General features: G+C 36.7%; 1 protein-coding gene across 2 annotated transcripts in view; it reads right to left on the bottom strand.

Moving 5' to 3' along the window:
* Nucleotides 1–27,061, bottom strand: part of TRPM7 (transient receptor potential cation channel subfamily M member 7) — a 139,304-nt gene that overhangs the window by 73,784 nt on the left and 38,459 nt on the right. Inside the window, exons 3-9 of one of the 2 annotated variants that reach the window (XM_072624262.1) lie at nt 22,025–22,063; nt 19,129–19,327; nt 17,937–18,150; nt 16,058–16,182; nt 10,390–10,561; nt 9,886–10,060; nt 9,329–9,452 (exon numbers count right to left, since the gene is read on the bottom strand). In XM_072624262.1, coding sequence (XP_072480363.1) covers nt 9,329–9,452; nt 9,886–10,060; nt 10,390–10,561; nt 16,058–16,182; nt 17,937–18,150; nt 19,129–19,327; nt 22,025–22,063 — 1,048 coding nt within the window. Of the gene's footprint in view, nt 1–9,328; nt 9,453–9,881; nt 10,061–10,389; nt 10,562–16,057; nt 16,183–17,936; nt 18,151–19,128; nt 19,328–22,024; nt 22,064–27,061 lie in introns of those variants that run through there. The other variant, XM_072624263.1, reaches the window with a different exon arrangement.

Genomic DNA, 27,061 nt, shown 5'->3' with positions numbered 1-27,061 from the left:
AAAAGAGTTTGAAACACTTTAGGAAAAAAAAACAGAACTGAAGATATTATTTGCTTCTTGAACACCCCAAACTATAGAAATGCAGGAATGAATAGATGCAGGTAGCAACAGGGTAATAGGAGACAGACAGGTAAGAGACTTCCTTCTAAATGAATACATGTAGACAGGGATCAAAGCAGAAATCTGGTAAAGGCAACAGTGAAGAGACAGAAGGCATTATCAACAGAACCTGGCCACATCTTTTCTACAGGTAAATGCTTCTTTTGTGGAACTGCATTATAACAGGGGAGGGGACATGAAAGGGGGAGATGGGAGCAGGGGCATAACTACAAAACAAAAAAGAGTGACAGATTGGATAAGAAAACAAAATCCTGCAATGTGTTGCTTACAAGAAGACAAACACAAAATAAAATTATGGGAATAGAAAAAAATGTACTATGTATCAAGTAAATCCCCAAAACCAGAACTGCCCATCGTGTTATCAGACAAATCAAAAACATTCAGAAAATAAAAAAGGGATAAGCAAGGAAACTATACTGCGCTGAAAGGAACCATAGACAACAAGCCAGTGTCAGTAATAAATCTGTACACTCTAAATGCCATAAGGTCCAAAATCATAAAGGAAACCTCTGAGCTTCAGGAAGATACGGGAAGTTAACACAACAGCGACAGGAAATGTCAATATCCCTCCATCACTTTCAGAAAACCCTAACTGAAAGATAACCAAAAGGGAAGACATAGATTGAACAAATTCCTGGCAAAACTGGAGTTAAGAGAGTTATGGTGTCTTCTAAGTAGGACAACAAAAGAATATACATATTTCCCTGAACTACACGAAACTTTGACAAAAACTAGCCATGTGCTGGGGCACAGAGATACTGAAAAGAAATGTAGAAGGGAAGAAACAGACAATAAATCCTTTATAAACCTTAATGCAAAAAGAATAGAAACTGACAACAAACAAAAGACACAAACTGAAACGGGCGCTTAATCTTAAATGATGAGTGAATGAAAGAACGAATCATAAAAACAATAACTATGTAGAAGAAAATGATAATGAGGAAACAACGTACCAAAATTTCTGGGGTGCAGCTAAAGCAGTCCTCAGGGAGAAAATCCTATCCTTACAATACACATTAACAAAATGGAAAAACAGAAGATTAGTGAACTGAATATGCATTTTAAAAATCAGAAAATAAATGAACCCATATTAGTAAGAGGAAATATTAAAAACTGGAGGAGACATAGATAAATTGGGAAAAAGAGAAATGATGAAAGCTGGTTCTTTGAAAAAAGCAATAAAACAACTCCTCAGCCAATCTATATAAAGAGAGCAGAGAATCAAATCAATAAAATAGCAAATGAACAAAGTGGTATCACAGCAAAGGCAGAAGAAATATAAAAAATCAGAACATACTATACACAAATAAATGTTAACAAAACCGAGAACAAAAGACACAGGAATACCTCCAAAAATAGAAAATACTTACACTATCAAAAGATCAGATAAAGGTCATAAAGAATCTGACTGCAGAAAAGGAGACAGATCTAGCTAAAGAGAACTACCAAAGCAAAGAATTCCTGTACCTGATGGATTCAAAAGAAAATTCTATCAAACTTTAAAAGAACAGTTAATACCCACACCTCACAAATTATTCTCAAAAACTGAGAAAGGCATGCTACCAGAATTCTTTTATGACAACTACAGTCCTAATAAATAGGGAAAAAGAAGGAAAACTTTAGGCCAATATCATTAATAAACAACGTTTCCAAAATTTTAAACAAAATCCTATCAATATATGACAAATATTTATCCAAGAAATTTTGTATTTTGACCAGGTAGGATTTTTATCAAGAATACAAGGCTACAACATTAGGAACTTAACATAATTATATTAAAAACCGAGACATCCCAAACCATATATGATCATCTCAATACATAAAGAAAAGGCCTTTGTACAACATACTGTTTTTATGCAAAAACCATACAAAATGTAGACACACAGGAACTTTTAAAAATATAAAAAGTATCTATCTAAAACCAAAAGGAAGCATCCTATACAATGGGGATTAGACCAGAACTTTTTCCAATAAACACGAGAGTGAAGCAGGAATGCTCACTCTCCCCACTATTGTATGATACAATTTTGGAAATGCTAGCAATAGCGATTAGAGATAAGAGAAAAGAATTAAAGAAATAAATTTAGACAAAGAGGAGACAAAAGCATCACTGTTTGTTGATGATATGAAAGTTCACTTGGAAAACCCCAGTAAATCACAAAAGATACGGAGACAAAACCTTCATCAGCAAAGGAGCGGGTCACAAAATAAACTCTCAAAAATCCAAAAATAAAAAACGCAAGAAGCAATCATAGAAAGTTATTTTCCAAATAACTACAAAAGACATAAAACCTCAAAGAACACAGAAAAGACTATATTACAAAGCAGAGTCATCCAAACCATCTGGTAGAGGTTAAAGAACAGAGAGATCAGTGGAAAAGACTCGACAAGGGTGATTTAGAAACAACAGATCTCCATAACCCAGTGTTTGATTAAGTGGAAGACGTAAGTTACACAGGGGGCAAAAACACTATTGGTAAAATTGGAAACCAGTTGGGCAAAAATTATGTTTAGATCAACACCATACATGCCACTCCACAATGCATTCTAAAGTGGATGCATGACCTTAACATTAAAGATCATGCTAGAAAAAAATTAGAAGGGAAATAACAGAGACACATCTCCTACAACTATGCATTAGACATGTATTCTTAACTAAACAAGAGACGGAGGCAATTATAAAAGATAAAATCACTGATTACTTGAAGCTGAAAAACTTCTATGCAGACAACATTAAGGCATCTAGGTGAAGAAGGGAAGTGATCAAATGGGGAAAAAACCCAACAACTGCATCATATTTCTCTGATAAGAGTTTGGTATCCAAGATACATAAACAATCAGTAAACTTACATGTCACTAATAACCACTCCCCAATAGATAGCCAAGGGATATCAAAAAACAAGTTCTCCAAAGAATTGCAATGCTTTCACAACCACATGAAAAAACACCACCAGTCACTAACGGTAAGAGAAGTGTGAACAAAAGAACGCTGAGATTTCACTTCACACCCTGAAAACGGGCAAAAATGACAAAATACAGCAGCAGCCAATGTGGGAGAGCTTGCGAGGAGATAGACGTACTAGTACATCACTGCTGGGTCTGCGAAGCAGTACAGCCATTCTGAAAGCAATCTGAAATGATGCAAATAAAGTGGCCATACCCTTTGAGCCAGATCAGTTACTGAACTTGTAACCCAAAGAAGCCATCAATCGAAAATACAAGTCTCTCTATAACTCCCAATATTTACAGCAGCACGTTTTGGTGTAGCTAAGAACTGGAAACAAAGCAGACGTCCATTATGCAGCAACAGAAATTGCAATATATGAATGTCATGATATGTTATCATGTTAGAAGAAATAAGGTGACAAATACAGAAAAGCACAGAAAAGGTCTATATGAAATGATGCACGGTAAACAGCCAAGAAAACAATATACACAGTGACTACAATAAGGTAAAAAAAGAATGATGCAGCAAAAAAAATCCAAAAGCAAATAAAAGAAATTATAATGATCAAGTGGAACTCAAATGAAGAGATAGGAAAAGACACTCCCACCCCCAACCAATCCCTTGGTGGAGGTGGAACGTCCATTAGGTACTACCCATTGCATAAAAAATATTGTTTGTAAGAGGAAAGGATACGTTGGATACAGTGGTAATGTAAAAAACAGAAAATATCAATAAAAACTTTATATATTAAAACATTACAGTGGCAATCATGATCTAATGGCACAATTTTAACTTGGGTTCCATGGAGTCATTGCCAGTAGTGCACATGAAAAAAGGAATTATTAATAGGTTAACTGAAACTGACCCATAAAACCAAGTGTCTTTCAATTCAACATGGAAGTTCTACTACATTCAAGGAGTTGTGTAGGGCTTAAGGATTTAGACATAATAAGACAGACTCTTTCTCAAGAACCTTATGATACAGACGGGGGTGGGTGGAGGAGATAAGAGAGGACATTCATACAAATAACTCTGCTACAAGAATAACTATGTAAGAGAGAAGTTCATTTGAAGTATGATGAGAAATCTGAGGATACATGTGTCACCTGAGGAAGACAGGATATGATTCACTGGAAATTCAGCTTTGATGGAATGGAGAGATTCCAAAAGATGGGGCCCAGGCAGAGGTGAAAGAGTAATCAAAGTCACAGAACATAGGGAGAAATAAAATAAGGTAAGATGATGAAAGGCCATCAAATCTGTCTGAAACATGGAGTAGATCAAGGGAAGTATTAAGAAAGAAGTCAAAGGGGCTGCTAGGTGGTGCGGTGAGTAGAGCGCTGGCCCTGAAGTCAGGAGGACTTGAGTTCAAATCCAGCCTGGGACACTTGATACTTACTAGTTGTGTGACCTTAGGCAAGTCACCTAACTCCAACAAAACAAAAAAAGAAGGCAAGAAAGGTACAACGGAGTCAGACTATTTAGCCAGATTTAACACCTGAAGCAAGGTGGATCTGATTTAAAGCTTCTAATCCAGTTACTTTTTCTACATAAAGTAAATTCTAATTATTCTTCATAACAATTCAGTTCACCCCTTTTACTGTCTTAAAAGCTTTGCATATTTATTAGCGAATGATAAGGACTATTCTTTATACAAACCCACCCCAAACTGACTGAGATTATCAGGCTGTTTGTTACCTTTCCTTGACATATAAAGCCATGAATAATGACGGATGAAGTTTCACAATCTCTTATGGGAATTTAGCCTCCACAAAACATAACAGCATGACAGAAAAAACACCCTCTTACTGGGCACAAATATCTGACACTAGAGTTAAAAGATCTAAGCACCTATTTCATGTAGAAACCACTTAACTGTTGTTGTTCAATCACTTCAGGTGTGGCTGACTTTTTGTGACCTCACTTGAAGATTTCTTGGAAAAGATACTGGAGGGTTTTGCCATTTCCTTCTCCAGCTCAATTTACAGATGAGCAACGAGGTAAAACTAGGTTAACTGACTTGCCCAAGGTCACACAGGTACTAAGTGTCTGAAGCCAGATTTGAACTCAGAAAGACATTTTCTGACTTCAGGCCTGACACTCCTTCCACTGCACTATCTAGCTGCCCAGAAATCACTTAATCTTGCTCAGAAAAAGGCATGCCAACCAAGGGTAACAGCAGATTATGGTATAAATTCAGCTGTATAAGGAGAAGCCTCATTGAAGAATATGTGGATATGATCTTTTGAAACAACAAAGAAGTTGAGGAAAAAAAGGGTCCTACAAAGGGTCCTCCTGAAGCCAAGAGTATTGGTGGATGTAACTGGAAGGAAAGTAAGAGCTCTGCCAGTTACTGTATAACGATCAATTCTCAATGATAGCAATAATGTTAACAACTACCTCTAGGATTTATCCATGTGACTCACGATGTGAGCATCTCTGGATGCCTATTGGATGTCCTATAGAGGCCTAGTCTTTCCCCAAAAAACCTTTCCTCTTCTGAACTTGCTTATTACTGCTGAGGGTACCAGTATCACTCCAATGACCCAAGTGTCATCCTCGACTCCTCGCTCTCTCATCTCCCCAATCTAATCAGTTACCAAAGTTTGTCACTTCTACTCTCTCCCTCCCCCGCTTCCCTCTCATCTCTGACACCTTATAAACTCATCTTCCTTAAGGCGTAGGTCTAACCATGTCAGTTCTCTAGTCAGCTACCTAGTGGATCCCTACCATAAACTCTTGTTTGGCATTCAAAGCTCTTCACAAATTGACTTCTTCCTACCTCCCTATTCTTCTCTTCTATTACTCACTGCACATATTCTCTCCTCATACAGCATAACTAATCTCCCAATCCCAGGTATTTTTACTGATGGACCTCCATGGCTGGAATTTTCTTTGTCTTCATCTCTGCCTCCTGACTTCCTTAACATCTAGCTAAAAGCTCACCTTCCACAAGAAGCAGTTCTCTTACATTATGAAATGCAAAATGGATAATTCTGATTACACTAAATTGAAAAGTTTTTGCACAAAGTCAATGCAACTGAGATTAGGAGGGAAGCAGAAAACTGGGAAAGAACTTTTACAACTAGTTTCTGTGATAAAGGTCTCATTTCTAAAATATAGAGAACTGAGTCAAATGTACAAGAATACAAACCATTCCCTGATTGACAAATGGTCAAAGGATATGAACAGGCAGTTTTCAGAAGAAGAAATTAAAGGTGTCTATAGTTTTATGAAAAAATGCTTTAAATCACTATTGATTAGAGAGATGCAAATCAAAACAACTCTGAGATACCACATGACACCTACTGGAATGGCTAACATGACAAAACAGGAAGACGATAAATGTTGGAGAAATGTGGGAGAGTTGGAACACAAACACATTGTTGGTGGAGCTGTGAGCTGATCCAGCCATTCTGGAGGGCAATTTGGGACTATGCCCAAAGGGCTACAAAAATGTGCGTACCCTTTGACCCAGCAATACCGCTTCTAGGACTGTATCCCCAAGAGATCATAAAAATGGGAAAAGGACTCACATGTACAAAAATATTTATAGCAGCTCTTTTTATGGTGACCAAGAACTGGAAACTGAGGGGATGCCCGTCAACTGGAGAATGGCTACACAAGCTGTGGTATATGATTGGGACAGAATACTACTGTGCTACAAGAAATGAAGAACTGCTTGATTTTAGAAAGACTTGCATAAATAAAGAGTCAAATGAGCAGAACCAGGAGAACTTTGTACATAGTAACAACAGTACTATTCTAAGAACAACTTTGAATACTACGCCATTTTGAGTATTATAAATATTCAAATCAATTATAACGGACCTAGGAAGAAAAAACTGATAAATAGGAGTATGCATAGTATGGTTTTACACATATACACCTATTTGTATTTAATGGTATCCTTCTCCAGGATGGGGTGAGGACAGGAGGAAAAAAAAGTAAGCAGCAGAGAACAAAAGAAAACTAAGAAGAAAGCGCAGAAAAACAGGACAGCTTTGAAAATGATGTGTAGTATTTATTACAGTTTTTTCAAAAAAAAAGTAATGGTACGAAGTGGAAATTCATGGTTTTATACTTAATCTTCTCCTTATATTGTGCTGTGTACATGGAAATGTTTTGGGTTTTTTTTTTTTGGTCTTTTTGAATTTAAATTCAAAATGAATTAAAAAAAAAACTCAGAAGAGTAAGATTCCCAAGAATGGAAAAGCCTACAGATAATATTTAAACAGAGATGTCTACCTTTGTTACAACAGAGACAGAGACACAGGTGAAAGAGATCAGTAATTGTTATCTCATGTCCGTTAGTCAACAAGCGTTTATTTATTAAGGCCCTACCATGTCTCAGGCGCCGTCCTGAGATCTGAGTCCTTACCCGCAAGGAGCCAACATTTTAATGGGGCAGGTCACTTCCCTATGTGCATGTGTACACACACATACACACCCAGTGCAAACCAGTTAAGTAAAGAGTAAATGAAAGGTAGCTCTTGCGGGGAAGGCACCAGTAGCTGTAGGGATAGAGCAAGGCTTCTTGGAGGAGGTGGTGTTTTAGTTAAGTCTTACAGTAAAACACAATCTAGAGGTTGGTGGTACTGAGGGACAGCAAGGAGGACAGAAAGAGGAAAGACACAGAGAAAGGAGATAAAGCACTATATGTGAGAAACACTAAGTAGACAAGTTGGCTGGTCTATGGAGGATGGAAGGAATACTTTATCCAAACATTGTAAAGGACAGAAAGAGGATATAAAGAGTTTTAAATGCCAAACAGAGGAGTTTATAGCTGATTCTAGGGGTAAGAGGAAACAATGGAGTTTATTAAGGAGAGCATGACAGGGGAATACTTTAGGAAATTAACTTTGGCAACAATGTGGAGAATTAAAGGGTTAGAAAGGGAAGAGACTTGAGGCCAGGAGTCCACTATAAAGATCCCTGAAATAGTTCAGGCAAGAGGTAGTAAAGGCTTGCTTTCTCTGAGAATGGATTCTGCATGGACCATATCTTGACATATCTCACAAGGAAAAGAGATAAAGATAACGAGATGCTTCTATTTCTGTTTATTGATTTTAAAAATGCAGCTGAGTTGCTTTAAATGAAGGATTCAGCAGTGTCATGGAGGCTGGCCTACACAAACACCAAATACAAGGGCTCCCTATGACAAGATTCTCTAGATATTCTTGTTCATAGATGACATTGATGACTGCACCGAAGCCCAGACGCTACACTGTTTTTTAATGAGATCCATGGCCATTTGACAAAGATGGCCTGGTCCGGATGAAAATGCACTCTGATCAGATTATGACATGCTTCAAGACAGGTAGCTCACTGTGTTTAGAGCTCATCTGTCTATCTATAATTTAGACAGAAAGACAGATGTAGACAGGTGGATACAAAGCTTGAATGGGTGCGACAAAAAGACAATAAGCTGAAACCAGAAATAAAATGACTGAGTTGGACTATATTTGACAAAATTATATGAAAACTTTCAGTGATTAAAGCTGCACTTTGTGGGGACAGGGTTTGTGAAGTGGTATGGAGGGAGGGAGAAGAAAGGAAAGGGATCCAGACCTGGAACTTGTCACAGGAACCTCCTGCCAATGAAAAGGCACCTATCAACATAGACTAGCACTTGCTCTGTCACTTATGCTCTTAGAGAGTTGTCTGGATCACTGAGATGTTAAGTGATTTACCCAACATTAAAGTCAGTTTTGTGTCCGAAGTAAAACTTAAACTCAGGTCTTCCTGACTTGAAGACAGATATCTATCTACTTCCTTAGGCTACATGGTTGTGAATCATGGACTAATACTTTGATTTAAGAAGAACCAAATTACAAGTAACATCCAAGATGACTTTTATTACAAGAAACCGAGAGACTTCCCCTAGGAAATACATTAGCAGTAAAGGAGGTGGACTGATTATGTACTTACTCTAAGACTCAAGAAAGTTAAACAGCCTGAGTGATACACTGGTACTACCAAGTCAGTAAAAATCAACCAATTAATTAAATAACAAAGGATTGCTTCCAGGGAATTGGATCAGGGTTCCATGGAGAATTTACAAAAAAGACACGTAAGATAGAAAGGGGAGGAGGGACTGTGATCAGTAGAGCTGCAGTAACATGGATGAAATCAGATCCAACTAAACATCTAGAAACTACAATCAAGAAGTTGGAGCTCTTATTTTATCAATTATTATCCCTCTGATTCAGAATGAGTTTTCATGGAAATAAAAAGCTTTCTCTGCTGAAATCCACTTACAAGTTCTTTCTTTTTCATGCATTCCATCAATGTTTGAAATAAGTGAACAGCCTCACTCTGGCCAAAATTGAATGTCTTTTTGATGGTCGAAATGATGTCAGGTTCTGCTGCATCAGGAAGATTTCTAAAACAAAGACGGCCAAAGATTTCAGTAACTACTAAATTCTCCATGCAGCCGTGTGCTTTAGGGGGGCACACAGCCAGAAATCATTCAAGACACATTTTCAGATGCTATACTAACATTTTATTTTACAAACTGGTTGAATTTCTGTCTAGGGGGATCAGGGGAAAGAATCACATACTTCAAGTTATGAGTAATAATTGAGTGGAGTGACTTTCCTCTACTAAATCTTTAAACATTTTTGAAAGATACAAGTTGACACTATTTTCCAATATTCTGAAAAATGAACACATATTGTGATGTAACAGTACCCCCAAAAGCATTCGTGTTTTAAAACTTTTAACGCAAAAATTAATCCAATTTCTCTTTTAAAAAAATCTCTCCATAAATTCTTAAATTAATGCCACCTCTCTCCACCTCCAAAAGCTTTTCTTACCCGCCTTCTTCTGTTTGTTTATGAACATGAGCCAGTATGTCTGCAGCTCGACCTGTACCTTCGCAAACCACCACTGGGACAGGTGGACTCTCTTGAAGATATTCCAATACTGTAAGGATAACATTGGGCCCTCCTTCAAAAATGAGAGCCACCACAGGAACACCTTGACCAATTCCTTTTGTAAAAATTAAAAACAAAAACCAAAACAAAGTTCAATTATCAAATTGAAGCTAATAATTCAGCTACATTCTTTCACAAAAGGGAGAGCAAAACCAACAGCAAATACGATGCACATTTTCTATATTCTATGATTTGTTTCTGAATAATGATGCATAAATTTAAATATATATCCTCATATTCACACATTTAAAACGAATGCTTGAATAAACCCTTTTCTACTGACATCCATCACATTTTCGGATATATTCCAAGTACAAGTCGATAAAATCATCTAAGTAATCTGAGTGGCTGGGCTAATGACCTCTATAAATCACAAGGACTCACTAGCATGAATTCTCTGTTGATTGATAGCCTTCTCCAGCTCTCGTCTCAGTCTCACTTCTGCACCGTACTTGCCAACAGTGCCGTTATCCACCAATATGAAATGGGAATGGAGATTATTCAGAACATTCAATTTACTCAAAGGGTTCAATAAAGTTTGATAAGGGGCAACCACCTAAAGGGGATACAAAACACAAAAGAAATACTGGGTCAAAAATTTAATTTGCTTTTTTTCTCTGTTCTTGAAGCTTTCCTTGTAACTAAGTATGAATATTGCATAAATATGAATTAAAAAATCTAGGGGGGGCGGAGCCAAGATGGAGGAGTAGAAAGACTCACGTACGCAGGGTCTCCCCCCACAGCCCATAAAATACCTGTAGAGAGGGACTCTCAACAAATTTTGGAGTAGCAGAAGTGGAGCACGGAGCCCAGCCCAGCCTTGGCTGCGTGGCACACGGCTCACGAACAGCCTTTGGGGGCGGAATCTCCAGTCCCAGCAGCAGCGGGTTTGAAGATCCCTCAACTCATAGGTGCCAAAGGTCAATGATGGGGTTTTTCCAGCTGCCCAGGAAGAGAGAAGGGCCTTCCCATAGCTCTGGCAGCAGGCAGCGGCCTCAGAGGCTACATGGCAGGCGCAGCAGCCGCATACATTTTTGGAGTGTAAAACCCCTGGGGGCACTGAAGAGCTGATTCTTGCCTCCGCCCTGTGTGGAGGCCCTGGGCCAGCTGGTCTATCTCACACTGAATGGTGGCCCTGCCCATCCAGCTTATCTGAAAATCAGCCCCCAGTGCTAACTTGGTGGAACTGGAGGACAGGTGGCTGTGGAGACATAACTGCTAAGATTCTGGGCACAAAAATCCCTCTCAGCATCCAGACCAGTATACACTTGATTGTGCCGCATTGGAGGAACTGAGATCTGACAGATTCCCAGAGTACACCCTACTCTTGACAAAGGACCCAAAAGTCAAGTAACTGGTTGGGAAAAATGTCCAAAAAAGGGGAAAAAAAATAAGACTATAGAAGGTTACTTTCTTGGTGAACAGATATCTCCTCCCATCCTTTCTGATGAGGAAGAACAATGCTCACCATCAGGGAAAGACATAAAAGTCAAGGCTTCTGTATCCCAAACATCCAAAATAAATATTCAATGGTCTCAGGCAATGGAAGAGCTCAAAAAGGATTTTGAAAATCAAGTAAGAGAGGTGGAGGAAAAATTGGGAAGAGAAATGAGAGAGATGCAAGAAAAGCATGAAAAGCAAGTCAACACCTTGCTAAAGGAGACCCAAAAAAGTGCTGAAGAAAATAACACCTTGAAAAATAGGCTAACTCAATTGGCAAAAGAGGTTCAAAAAGCCAATGAGAAGAAGAATGCTTTAAAAAGCAGAATTAGCCAAATGGAAAAGGAGGTTCAAAAGCTCACTGAAGAAAATAGTTCTTTAAAAATTAGAATGCAACAGATGGAGGCTAATGACTTTATGAGAAACCAAGAAATCACAAAACAAAACCAAAAGAATGAAAAAATGGAAGATATTGTGAAATATCTCATTGGAAAAACAACTGACCTGGAAAACAGATCCAGGAGAGACAATTTGAAAATTATGGGACTATCATGAAAGCCTTGATCAAAAAAAGAGCCTAGACATCACCTTTCATGAAATTATCAAGGAAAACTGCCCTGATATTCTAGAAGCAGGGGGCAAAATAAATACTGAAAGAATCCACCAATCACCTCCTACAAGAGATCCTAAAAGAGAAACTCCTAGGAACACTGTGGCCAAATTCCAGAGTTCCCTGGTCAAGGAGAAAATATTGCAAGCAGCTAGAAAGAAACAATTCAAGTATTGTGGAAATACAATCAGGATAACACAAGATTCTAGCAGCTTCTACATTAAGGGATTGAAGGGCATGGAATAGGATATTCCAGAAGTCAAAGGAACTAGGACTAAAACCAAGAATCACCCACCCAGCAAAACTGAGTATAATACTTTAGGGGAAAAAATTGTCTTTCAATGAAATTGGGGACTTTCAAGCATTCTTGAGGAAAAGACCAGAGCTGAAAAGAAAATATGACTTTCAAACACAGGAATGAAGAGAAGCATGAAAAGGTAAACAGCAAAGAGAAGTCATAAGGGACTTACTAAAGTTGAACTGTTTACATTCCTACATGGAAAGACAATATTTGTAACTCTTGAGACTTTTTTCAGTATCTGGGTAGTTGGTGGGATTACACACACACACACACACACACACACACACACACACACACACACACACACCACAGAGCAAATTGAATAGGATGGGATCATATCTTAAAATAATGAAATTAAGCAGTGAGAGAGAAATATATTGGGAGGAGAAAGGGAGAAATGGAATGGGGCAAATTATCTCTCATAAATGAGGCAAGCAAAAGACTTTTTAGTGGAGGGATAAAGAGGGGAGGTGAGAGAAAAAAACACGAAGCTTACTCTCATCACATGTAACTAAAGGAAAGAATAAAATGCACACTCATTTTGGTATGAAAACCTATCTTACAATACAGGATAGTGGGGGAGAAGGGGATAAACAGGGTGGGGGGAATGATGGAAGGGAGGGCAATGGGAGGAGGGAACAATTTGAAGTCAACACTCCTTGGGGAGGGACAGGGTCAAAAGAGAGAACAGAAGCAATGGGGGGCAGGATAGGATGGAGGGAAATATAATTAAGTCTTACACAACACGACTATTATGGAAGTCATTTGCAAAACTTCACAGACATGACCTATATTGAATTGCTTGCCTTCCCAAAGGGAATGGGTGGGGAGGGAGGGATGAAGAGAAGCTGGGAACTCAAAGTTTTAGGAACAACTGTTGAGTATTGTTCTTGCAACTAGGAAATAAGAAATACAGTTAATGGGGTATAGAAATTTATCTTGCCCTTCAGGACAAAAGGGAACACGGGGATAAGGGAAGGAAGGCATGTTAGAAGGGAGGATAGATTGGTGATAGGGGTAATTAGAATGCTCAGCGTTTTGGGGTGGGGGGAGCGGAGAAATGGGGAGAAAATTTGGAACCCAAAATTTTGTGAAAATGAATGTTGAAAACTTAAATAAATTTAAATACAAAAAAAAAATCTAGAATAAATAACCACAACATGGAAGAAAAAAACTTAAAACTACTGAGCTCAACTTGACTTTCAAGCTATCATTTTTTCCCCATATTTAGTGTCAGACTTGGCAGTTCAACCTCATTAACAGCTGTGGTGGGGTCTTTACAAGGCCTTATACTGTTAGACTGCAAATATTTACACATTTAAAGCAGAGAAAAGCCCCCAAGGGGTTAAGAAATAATAGCACGGAAAGGAAAAAAGTAGTCTATAGTATACAACCATTGTATACTGCAGAAAGCTCAATGTATTTTCATTCTCAGTTTAACAGTCTGTCATTTAATGTTACATTCATCTAGTCTCCACAAATCCTCAAAATTTGATGATGTTCTCCTAATCACAAAACTCAACTGAGTTTTTTCAGGCCTCACACTCCTTGAGACGTCTCCCGAGCATTTACACTGATGTGGCCAGCCTCGCCTTCTGGAGCTCTCTCCTCTTTTGGTTTCGGAAACTTAGCTCTTTTCAATTCTCCATTAACCTGTTCTGACTACTTCTTTGTCTCTTTTGTTGGTTCAATGTCATCCTATTGATCCCATAAATTAAATGACTCTAAGTTTTTATCTCCTACCTTTTCCCATTCTGTCTTTGTATATTTTCCCCCAGGCAAGATTTATATACTAAGTGGGTTTTTAAAAATTTCTCCATTAAAACAACTCTAGTATCCATTCCTCTTCTCTACTTACATTGTGATCACCTTAGTAAAGGTCTTCGTTAGTAATTTGGATGGCTGGATTAATATAATAGTCCCCTAAATGATATTCCATGCTCCAGGACTGTTTCCTTAGATTACCTGGTTATAGCATTACTCTGGTCAAAACCTAGTAGTTTAAAAGACCGTCTATTACTCATCAGAGGTCCTGAGTTCAAATACTTTCTCAGTCACTTTTTATTTCTGTGACACTTTTTCTTGTATAGGACACAATTTCCTCATCTGTAAAAGTAGGGAGTTTAATCTACATGCCATTAAATGAAAACTAGATATAATTTAAAGTCCATGGACTCTAATCAAGAAGGTTCTCTTATGATCTAGCATCCCTTTGTCCCTTTCCAATCTAGACAAATAACATAGTGCTCCAGAAATATTTTCTTCTACTCTCACCCTATCCCCACCTCCCAACCTGGCAATGTCTGTAATTTCTACCTATCTTTTAAAGTTTAACACAAATGCCACTTCCCTCTCATAATACTGTACATTATTTTATCTGTGTAGTCTTATCCTCATACTAGATTTTAGATTGCATGAAAACAAGGATTATGTCTAATCTCCTATGTATCTCTGACACAATGCAGTGTTTCTTGAAATATTGCCTGTTGTTTCAATTTTTCTATATACTATTATTGAGAGTTCCATAAGCTACCTGCTGTCACATCTGCCTGATGAAAATTTTTCTCTTGCTAAGTTTTATTTAAAATAAAATTTAAATGTTTGTAATTTTAAAAGTTCTTTGGAAAACAGCATTGAGTCAGATAATGTATTTATATTAATAGCCATCTGTGGAGGCCATTTGGGATTGCACAGAAAAGCAGAGAATTTAAAAACTTGGATAAGTTGTATTCTGCACCAATATGAGGCAATCCCATACTCATGAGATCTACTGAAATACTCAAATATAAAGAAAACAATAAATCTAAATACTGCTGAGCTTTGATTAGTGGGAAATCACACCATTCAAAGTTATAATTATATTAAACACACAAATTGGTTCCACCCCAATGGAAATATTCAGCGTAAATTCGAATAATGTGAACACTGGAGGACTCATGATTTGTATTCTCTGGCAATTTACCTTGCTCTAAGATGACAAAGTGGCTAGCATTAAAGTCTACAGAGTATTATACATTTGTCATCTCATTTGATCTTCACAATCACCCTGTGAGGTAGATACTAGCAATTTATTTTTCAACAACGATGAGGGAAACACAGTAAGGAGCACTTAACATCAGATTCTTTCTCCCAATTTATGTATTCCCCTGTTACTTTCACAAGAGGGAGAAATGAAAAATATTTGCTGATAAATGAATAAACAGTGATAATTTAATAATGTTGCAGAGAACTTTAATGCCAAAAATGAACTTCTGCTAGTTTCTGTAGGTATCAAGTAGAAGCTGTGAAACTCAGAAATTTTTAAACACATAACCTTTAATAATCACATATTCTTCTGCTCCTTTCTCATTTCCTATCTGGCTGTACTACTTTGGGAAACCCCTGATTTCTCCATCACACCCCCATATCAGGTACCTCCCTGCTCCTTCTGTCCACTCCCACCTCCCCAGCTTCTCCATTAGATTGTATGCTCCTTGAGGTCAGGGATCATCTTTTTTTTTGCCATTTTTTTTTTTTTTTTGAGAAAAGGGTGTCCCTAGCATGTATTTATTGACTACTGAATTCTTGTTTAACTAAAGTTAATTTATCCCAAATAAGTCACAAGATTCTTATCAACAAAACAATGGGTTTTTTCTCATACCATTACCAATAAACAACTTATTACAAATCCGCAAAAAGCAAATAATAAAATTTCTTCTTACATCTCTTCCAACAAGATCATTCCTGTTTTCAATAACTCCCCATGGCGCTATTCCAATAGTGCAAATCTTTCGAGATGATCTAGAAGCATGTTCTTTGAGGGCATCACCAACATGTTTTGCCACACCTATACACACAAGATTTTATTTTTAAAAGATTATTATGTATTAGTAGCATTCTATACGTTCAAAGTTCCACATAGGTCCTAATTCAAGATATTAATAAATAAAATTATATATACACACAGGTGTGTATATATATATGTAAATGTGACATTAGAATTCACAAAATACTTTCCTCACTGTAAAACCTAAGTAGTTGGTGCAAATATCATTAACCCTATTTAAAAAAAAAAAAAGCTCAGAGAGGTTGTGATTTGCCCAGAGTTACGCACCAGAAAACTCACAGAGACTCAAACCCAGACCTATGAATTTTCTTTTGAATAGACTAAGTGGCCTGCTGGAGTATACAAGAGGCAAGTAAAACCAACTACTGCTTACCCCAGTGACCTAGTTTGTAATAAATATGGAGTTTTCCCACACTCTTCAGACTGTTCAGTAATTTATAGAATGGCCCACTTAACTATGTTTAACTCTGATGCTTCCCTCTGTGCCCTGCGGATTTGTAAACTGCCAAGATCTCAAAGGAGAGAGCTGCATCATTCTATAATCTCACTTCATCCATGCAAAGATTTCATCTTTGTATGTTTTCAATTTGTGTACTTTAAAAATTTTCAGTAATAAAGGGAAAACAGGAATCAATATAACTAATTTTTAAAAATAATGAAGGGGTAATGGAAAATATTTTTAATCAAAAATAATATGCTTTTATTTTTATATTAGGTCACATTTATAGTGAATTTACTTTCCCACTTTTACTTTACTTGGGATACCAAAATAAATTATTTTGTTTTGTCCACTGAGTGTGTTTAATTGGTGAAAGCTTGGGAATGGAACGACATTAAGGGAATCCAATCAAGAAGGAAAAAGTTTGCTTAGAATTATTAAGTTGACTCTATTACGATATAACCCATATGGAAGCCTGTACATCAGAATGCAGCATGTCAGGCAGAAATCTGCCTGTTCAAAGAAATGTTGATATCGATTTGATATCACCTAGATAGCTTGCTGACACCTCAACTCATCACCTTCCCCTCCAAAGGGGAAGTCACTCTGGCTTTAAACCTTAGTCATCCAGGCTCATCTTCTACTCCATCAACCTTCACCCATATATTCAATCAGTATCCAATTTGGGTTGATTCTTTAAAAAAGAAAAGAGGTATATCAATTTATAAATGGACAGATTTACAAATTAGGTCCATAAAACATACATAATTTAACTAGAATTGTGTCTAGTGGAAAGCAGTTGGCCTGAATTCCAGTCCCAACTTAACTATATAATTCTGGACAAGAAAGTTAAGTGCCTTAACTTCCTCATCAAGAAAATGAGGAAAATTTCCCTACCCATCATAGAATTATTACGAGACTGTAACAAGATATGGCTAGGGAAAGTTTTGGAAAGGCTGAACGGAGTTATTCACATAAAAGAGATGCTAGAAATTAACCTTTTGCCAATTGTAATGATACTGGAACAGCAACAGCGATATTCCACCAACTTATCTGTAACTAGAAGTATTCTCAGATTTTCTCCTATCATCTCAGGAAAAGGAATGAATTACTATTTTGAACATCTGGATTGAGACCAAGCCCTTTTATTTTTATATGCCAATTACAGTTGTAAATTAACAAAAATGTTATTTTAACTTTGAAGACTAGACACACATACAAGCAGCACAGCTTATATAACATGCCAAGTTTAATATCCTATTTAATATAAAACTATGCATTAAAAGCTTAAAGTTTTATGAAACCCAACACAAACCCGTGTTCACTCCTCCAGTTAGAATCCAGGCTCCGGTTGTTACTGCAGCTTTAATAAGACCTTTACCAAGCAACTGCTTGATTCGTGGATGAAGTTCAAATTTCTGCATCCCGCCATGTACAGAAATAACAAGTTTGGGCAGTTCCATTTGCCATTCTTTCAGCATAAGCTGCAGAATGATTTCAGGTTTGGTGTCATACGACAGTCTCACGTACTAAAGAATACAAGAAGATAAAACAATCGATGTTGAGGTATGTATAGCACATCATACCACAATTTAAAAGGACAACGTTTTTTTAAAAAAGTAGGAAGCAGAAGTAGTACTTTTTTTAAAAGTAGAAAAAACAGGCTTTAAAACAATCTAAAATATTCACATAACTACGAACTAGCATGTGCTGAAAAATGATCAAGATACTAAATTTACAAATGTAAAAAGAAAATTAGTTGCCTTATTTCACAAATAATCATAGTTAAATATTTTTAGTCCATCACTGTTTCTTTTATCTTTGTGATTTGTGTTATTCTCTTAATTAAGATTACACTTTGAAATTGTACAAGTAATTCTGGGGAAAGATGGAATAGGAGGAGAAGACATGGTATAAAGTCAGACCAATGGCACCTCTAACTCCTTGAAAGACATTTTATTTATCATTATGAATAAAATGGGGGGACACATCACACCAAAGAATTGTTGCAAAATAGTTTTAAAATTGTTTTTAACATAAATCCAAAGCCTATTAGAATTGAAATTGCTAACGTAACAAAATATTCCTAAACAGTACTGTCTACTAATTTCAAACACCACTAAATTGAAAAGAATAAACATAAACAAAGAATCTACTCAGAAACGTTTTATTACTGGAGTTGTTTAAAAAGTACCACGCCTCTCTCTCCCTCCCAAACAAGTTCTAGGTGTTTACACTTGTCATAAGAATCCAGGTTTTATAATACAAAGGTATTATATTTTGTTGCTATGTAACATCACAATTATTTCTGAATTTTGTCTACTTCCCACAGGCTTTTGTATATAGAAAATGGTAAAAAAAAAAAAAAAAAAAAAAAGTTATTGTTCAATTGGATAATCATTACACTGCTATGACTAAATAATAAGATTTCCCTGGCCAGGGTATTCTGCCCTTTAACTATTTCATGTTATTATTAACAAAATGGGAGAAAAATATATGATACCTACCTTAGCTCTATAGGAATGAGAACCCCCTTGAAAATTGATGACACCATAAGAATCAGTGGGGCTCTGTTCTGTGTGTTTTTCCACTGACCACTCTTCTATCTCTTGATTTAAATGTTCACCCAATTTCACATCTGAGTACTTCATAGCAAGACTTGCAGTGAAACAAGCATGTTGCCTGACCAAGCGACCACAGAAGCACCTTTGAAAAAAGGAAATTATTTTTTAAGCAGCATTATCGAAAGAAAATTCAACTTAACAACAAGTTCCCTTCTATTTCACAGGAATTCGCTAAAACACATAAATATTGGGCTAAAAAGAATGAAAAATGTAATCTTTTAATCTCAGAATACGTTTAAAGAAAAACTACCAATGTATTTTCAAGATACTATATCTTTTTAGTAACTGATAAATGTTCTTAATTAATTCAGAAATCACTTTAAAAAAAAGCAGACCAAGTCTTGGAAGATTAAAAACAAACAGCCTGAGGGGCTTAAAATTCATTCACTCATCTAATTTAGATGAGTGCACAATGATTTTTAAATCACTTAAACTTATGCTAGAACAAATTATCAATTTTCAACCACCTAAAGGTATGGAAAGTAATAGTTTGTTGTTGAGATCGATTTGTGTAAGGTAAAGAGGACGTCTGATTCTGATTTATCTTTCATTGTATGGGAAACTAAAAAAGGAAAAAGCAACAAGAAGTTCTTGTAACACATGGCTTCCGAGTTCATCAACCTACATCACAACTTTACTTCAAACCCTAAAGAGAGATGACACTCCATCATCACCCCAAACTATGCTACATCCACACATCTAAACCCTGAAATTTCTCTCTCTGAACAAAAATTCTAGTTCTTCCATAATGCTGTCTATTTTATTCCTCCTGAAATGAGTCCTTCATCCTCAACATGACTCCTACTTTCTCCATCACTCCCAGTTCTTCCAGGTCACCATGACTCTGACTTCACTTCCCTTTCAAAGTCTTCATTAGCCTTGCAATCTGCAATTGTGGTGAATTCTTTAATCTACTTTCCCCACTTATGCTCCAAAGCTGGTTTAAGCAATTGTGCTGGAGGGAAAATGGATCCACTTGAAATTTATGTTCTATAAACTCAACTGGTTTCTGTTACAAAGAAATTCTTTTACTCCTTCCTGATTGACTTGCTATCATAATCTCCATAGTGAACACTCAAAACCCTCAGCAAACCATTACCCTGTCTCTTGGCAGATCATTATGCCTGCTATTTTGTGAATTCTCAAAAGTATCTAAACTTAGTATGTTTTAAATGAACCTTATCTTCCTTAATAAGTCAGTATTTCTAAACATCTCTTTTTCTGCTGGGGGCATCACCATGCTTCCCAATAACTCAGAATTATAACCTAAGATTCACTGCATATTCTTCTCTCTTCCCTAGTTTCTATACCCAATCATATGCCAAGGCCTGTCAATTTTCTGTCTACCATTTCTCTTTCATCGGTCCCCTTCAATCTAACCAAAGGATTATCACCCTAATTCAAGCTTTTATCAAATCTTCCCTAGATTATTAGACTCCTAATAGGCATCTGTGCTTCTAGTCTCTCCATTCTCCAATCCATCACCCACAAACCTTCAGCTCTACCTATGAAACCATACACATTCTGAATCAAAATCAATACCAAATCTTACTTGACAGTGTTATCATGTATATAATCCACACCTGCCTACAACACCTCAGGCATCTGTACAACTCATATGTCATGCCTGAGGTGCAATCCGTCCTCCTACCTAACTCTGAACTTTCATCTGTAAAGTCACCCATGAAACTTTCCCTCACAGCTCCAAATTTTAGGGCTTGACTTTTTCCCTCAAATTGTATTGCATTTATTTGGATTCCCCATTAGGAGAACAGAGAGTATTTTCCTTCCTATTTTCTTAAAGCCTCGTACATAACAGAACCAAAGAATGTCAAAACAAGAAGGAATACTGGGTGGAAGATCCTCTAGAGCACAAGTTCTCAAACTTACTTGGCCTACCATCTCCTTTAAAAGAAAACCACTCAGTGCTCCCCTGGAAATCTACTCTCTTTAGCCCTTTCATGTTTTAAAAAAAATCTGCATCATTTTAAGACTACATAATTTTTTTAAATGATGCAGCAAACTAATAATTTATTGTCAATTTGTGGGCTTTTTCCTGAACTGGAATTTTGATGATGCAATACTGCACCATGTGACATACAGGCTCCTACCATAAACAAATCATGACATACACATATTCCTGCTCACACAGGCTGGACTTCCTGACAACGTGACACACCTGCGCTCACCTGCCAATACTTGCCTGTTATGACCTGATGATAATACGTATTTTGTGTGTTATATGGAAAATAACGTAATCATTACAACTTTGACTCAGTCACACAACAGATGAAACATGTATGAATGGTTTTTCAAAACTCTCTTCTCTTCCTTCTTATTCTTCCACTACCCCCCAATTGTACCCTCAGCTCCTATCACCCCCTGGATCATTCTAGTGCCCCGCAAGGGGATGGTATCACCCATTTTGGGAACCTGTGATAGAGAAATTAAATGACTTACACAGATACGTTAAAATAAATACAAAAACGGATTCAAAAGTCATATACCCATGGTGACACCCACATGGTGTTAATCTCATACAAGTAAAGATTTTTTAAAAGGTGGATATCAACTTTTAAGAAATTGAAGGACAATAGTAGACTTCGTAAAACATTTTTATAAAGCTTTTAGTTATATGAAAATTTGTCAATTCCGAGTTTGCTAAAATTGTTTTAATTCTAAAAAGTATCTGAATTTCCATTTTTCAGGGTACTCATCTGCTCAAATGCCTCTGAAATAATGAAATTATAATATTCATCTAGGATAAAGCCTAAATTACCTGACAAGTTGCTGACAAATCTGACATCCTGGAAGGCATCTGTAAAACAAATTAGCACACTTCATTTTAAACAAGAATTAAAATTATTTATGTATAACTCTACACATAAAGTCAAGAGAAAGGTCATATTTAGTTACACTTATAACAGGGTGTAAATTGATCTGCACAACTGACCTCTTAATTCAAGGCTGAATATAAATCTTATTCTATTTCTAAAGTTTTTTTGAAATTTAATTTTTGGGAGGTTACATTTAACTCTGAACTACCTCCTTCCCCATCCCCCATTAGGTAAATTACATTCTCTCACACATGCATGCACACATATGTGAGTAACCATACGACACATAGTTCTATTTATCCGTTCTTTCTCTGGAGGCTAGGTCCTTTATAGTTGATTTATTTACAATACTCAAAAAAACCTTTCATTCACAGCTGTTCTTACAACGGACCTACACAACTCTGCAGCAGGTAGGGGCCAAAATTAAAATTGGCTATTCTTCTTGCTGGAGATAGGCTAGACTGGTGGCAGACTGATGATGGTTGGGTGCTGCGGGTCACGTGCACAGTTTTTGCAGGCCATCCAAAATCCTTTGGTGGGCCACAAGCAGCCCATGGGCCCTATGTTGTGTAGCTCTGTCTTAGAACAACATTGCCAAACTTTATACGAAGTTCTCATGGTTCTGCTCATCTTACTCATCATTATTTCATCCTTTTCTAAAATCAACCAGCTCATCCTTTCTTATAGCACAGTAATACTCCATCGCAATCACATACCAAAATTTGTTTAGCCCCTCCCTCATTGATGGGCATCCCCTCAATATCTAGTTCTTTGCCATCACAAAGAGAGCTACTATAAATATTTTAAAATATATAAGCTTTTTTCCTTTTTCCCTGATCACCTTGGGAAACAAAACTAACAGTGGTTTTGCTGGGTCAAAAGATATACACAGTTTTACAGCTCTTCGGACATAATTCCACATTGCTCAGTTCCACAGTGTACTGACGTGCCAGTTTTTTCATATCCCCTCCAACACTGGTTATTTTCCTCTTCTATTATTTTAATCAACGTGACAGGTGTGAGAGATATCTCAAAAATTGTTCTGATTTGTACTTCTCTAATCAATAAAGATTCAGAGCATTTTTTCATATGGCTATATATAGCTTCGAGTTCTTCTTCCAAAAACTTCCTGTTTATATTCCTTTGACCACTTGGGTCAATTGAGGAATGACTCATTCTTATAAATTTGACAATGTTCTCTCTCTCTGTCTCTCTCTCTTCTTTATCCAAGAAACTGCCTGTAAATTCCTCCCTCAATTTTTTCTCTGCTTTCCTTGTAACTCAGATTACATTGGTTTTACTTATATTAAAACTTCTAAATTTAATTTAAACAAAATTATCTATTTTACATCTCACAATACTATCTGTGTCTTTATTCATAAATTTTTCTCCTATCCATGAGTTGGACAGGTAACATGTTTTGTGTTCTTCTAATTTACTCATGCTATTCTCCCTGTACATCTAGGTCATGTGTCCATTACGACCTTAGCTTGGTAAACTGGGTAAGAGATTGGTCTATACTCCAGTTTCCGCCAGGCTGCTTTCTAGTTTTCCCAATAATTTTTACCAAATGGTGAATTCTTATCCTAAAAGCTTAAATCTACATCTGTCAAATACAAGGCTACTACAATCATTTGATACTGTGTACTGTATGGCTACTCTGCTCCACTGACCCCCCTATCTCTTAGCTGGTACCAGGTCATTTTGATACCTATTGTCTCATAACACAGTTGTGCTGCTGCGAAACCTCTTTCCTTTCCATTTTTCCCATTAATTCCTTTGATATTCTTGCTCTTTTGTTCTTCCAAATAAATTGTCATTATTTCTTTGCACTCGATAAAATAATTTTTTGCTCATTTATTGGGCTAGCATTGAATAAGTTGATTAGTTTAGGGAGAATTGTCACTGTTATTATATTGGCTTTGCTCACCTATGAAAAATTAATATTTCCCCAATTATTTCAATCTGACTTTTTCTGTATCAAAAGCACTTTCTAATTATGCTCAGGTAGTTCCTGGGTTTCTCTTGGCAGGTATATTCCCAGGCATTCATGCAGTCTACTGTTAGGAATAATGTGATTACCTCACTGGCCACTCTGATGCTTTCAATTTCTTTTTCTTCTCTTATTGCCAGCACTTCTAATACAACACTGAATGCTACTGGTGATGATGGACATCCTTGCTTCACTCCTGTTCTTACTGGGAAGGTTTCTAGCTCATCTCCATTACAAATAATGCTTACTGATGGTTTCAGGTAGATGCTTCTTTTCATCTTAAGGAAAAATCCTTTTATACCTATGCTTTTAACTGTTTTCTTTTTTTAGATAGGAAGAAGCATTCTAGTTCATCAAATGCTTTTCCTGTATTTATTGATTTCTGTTACTGATGTAATCAATTATGTTAATAGTTTTCTTTATGTTAAACCATCCCATCTTATTCTATTTTTGATCAACTAAAGGAACTTGCTTTTCAAAGTAACCTGACAATCCTTTTTTTAGTAATCGTGTTTTATAACTACAGATAGCATCATAATGTATTTTACTTAAAAACTGGCACAACTTAAGGTTTCTTTAACAACTGTTTGGTTCCAACAGCTTTGTCAAACTTGACGTGAAATGTACACCAGCTCTGTTTCCAGAAGCTCATTACTAAGGCTAATACAATCAAATAGTCGGATTTCAAAGAAGAGTCTACTAGCTACTACCCACAACAAGAAGAACACTTGTGCAGGTTAAATCATCAGTCCAACTGGGGTAGAAGAAGAGGCTGCAGTAAAGCCCTAGACAACATCAACCAAAGCAACAATCTGGGGATTCACTGAATATGAGTTGTTATGTGACTTTATATACATAGGAAAAGTTGATGTGCATTCTAAAGAGGATTATCTGTATGTATATTACAGGGTATGACCAGTGAGGTCCTATTATCTAAGAAATAGGTCAAAAATACAAGGAGCTTTGAGGAATCATCTGCTTTTCACAGAAATAAAATGTTCTTCTTCCAACACCTTAGAGCAGAGGTGTCAAACTAATGAGAGGCCAGAAACAAAATGTAATGGAGAAATAGTTAACAAAACAAATAAAAGTACAACCAATAGAGCTAATTTGTTCTTCTTCAGTCAATATGCAGTCTACAGGGAATCTTTTCTATCTGAGTCTGACTTCACTGTCTCAGAGAACTGCTGAAAGACAGAACATCATGACTTTTATACAAAGAACAACTCTTTGTTTCAGTCTTCATCATTCTTTTGAAAACTATTAAATTTCTCCCTCTTCACCCCCCACTCCTCAATCCATGCATGTTACTTTCCTCACTTTAGTCGCTTTTCATATTTTACCTCTTCTGTGTATCCTTTCTCAACAAAAGGAAAATAATTGTTCTTTAATCTCTTACTAGTGAAATATCTAACTGCGACTGAAAAACTTCTCATGAAGGCCAGAAAGTCAAGACTGCAGAGAAGGAGGAAGTAGTCCAGTGAGCTACTCCACAAAATTCCTCTAAACAAATCTAAAAAACGTGCCAGACTGAATCCTGATGAGAAAATCCAAGAAAATTCAGAGAGGACTGTGGACATCAGGGGGTGGAGGGTGGGGTGTTCTAGATAGGAATACCAAGCACGTAGGACTCAGGTACCTAGACAGATACTATGTACTAGAGGAAGAGAAGGTACCAGACCCAAGTTGGGATATTTCAGGGAGTGTGAACAGGTGCCCATTGACATCTTTGTCATTCACAGTCCCTGATCACACATGCAAATCTGGCATCTGATGTAGGGAGCAGCCTTAGGTCCAGGGCTAAGGAGGATCAAGTTTATAAGAAAACAGCAGCAGTAAGATCCTGGAATAGGAACTAAGATAGGTCAACCTATACGTTCCCTCTAGAACTCAAGACCCCAGCCGCAACATCAAGTTCAAGGTCAGGAAACAGGCTGGAAGAATAAGCAAACAACAATAAAAAAATTCCATCATTATGGGATATTATCTTATCATTATGGTGACAGGAATGCTCAAGAGACAAATTCAGAAGTAAGAGAATGACTCCAAAATATTTCTGAGGAAAAAACAACCCAGCTTTGGTACAAATTCAAATATAATTTCTAGAATTGTGAAGAAACAAAATCAATGAAGCAAGAATTTAAGATGTTTTCATAAATGAAATCAGAGTGCTAGGTGAACAATTGTTAAAGAAATGAGAGCTATGAAACAAAGAACTGGAAAGGGAATTAACAGCTTGGCGCAAGAGGTACAAAACCTCCCCCAAACAAGCTCCCTGAAAATTCAAATGGACCAAACAGAAACCAATGACTCCATGAAGCAACAAGAAATATTAAAACAGTCAAAAGACTGAAAAAAGAGAAGAAAAGGTGAGGTATCTCTCACAGTAAAAACTGGGGAAACAGATTAAGGAGAAAAAATTTAAAACATTGTATTACCTGAAAGCAATGGCCAAAAAAGGTCCTAAACATTATATTCCAAGAAATCTTAAAACTGAGCAAATCTCTTAGAATCAGGAACAGAGTGGAAACAGAAAGAATCTACCAATTACCTCCTGTTACAAATGGTCCCAAGAACATTGTAGTCAAAATCCAGAGATTCCATGTAAAAAAAAAAATTGTACAAAAAAGGCTGAGGTGCCACAGTCAGAATCATTCATATAGGTTTAAAGAAAGAGTAACCTACCCATCAAAACTGAATATAATTCTACAAGGAAAAAAAAGACCTTTAATGAAAGAGAGGACTTTCAAGCACTTCTAATGGAAAGACCAGAGCTAAAGAGAAGTTGATGACATTCAACTACAGGACTGCAGTGAAGGGTAAAAAGGAATGAACAATGATAAAGGACTGAACAAATATAAATTACTTATATTCTAATAAGGGAAGATGATATCCAGGTCCCCTCTGAACCCTATCATCCTCAGGGTAGTAAAAGAGAGAGTTTAATTACTTAAAGCCTAAAAGTGGTTTTGTTTTTCTATCTTAA

Source organism: Notamacropus eugenii, chromosome 7, assembly GCF_028372415.1.
Source record: "Notamacropus eugenii isolate mMacEug1 chromosome 7, mMacEug1.pri_v2, whole genome shotgun sequence".
In the NCBI taxonomy this organism is placed as follows: Eukaryota; Metazoa; Chordata; class Mammalia; order Diprotodontia; family Macropodidae; genus Notamacropus; species Notamacropus eugenii.
This window is presented reverse-complemented; position numbering and strand designations above follow the sequence as displayed.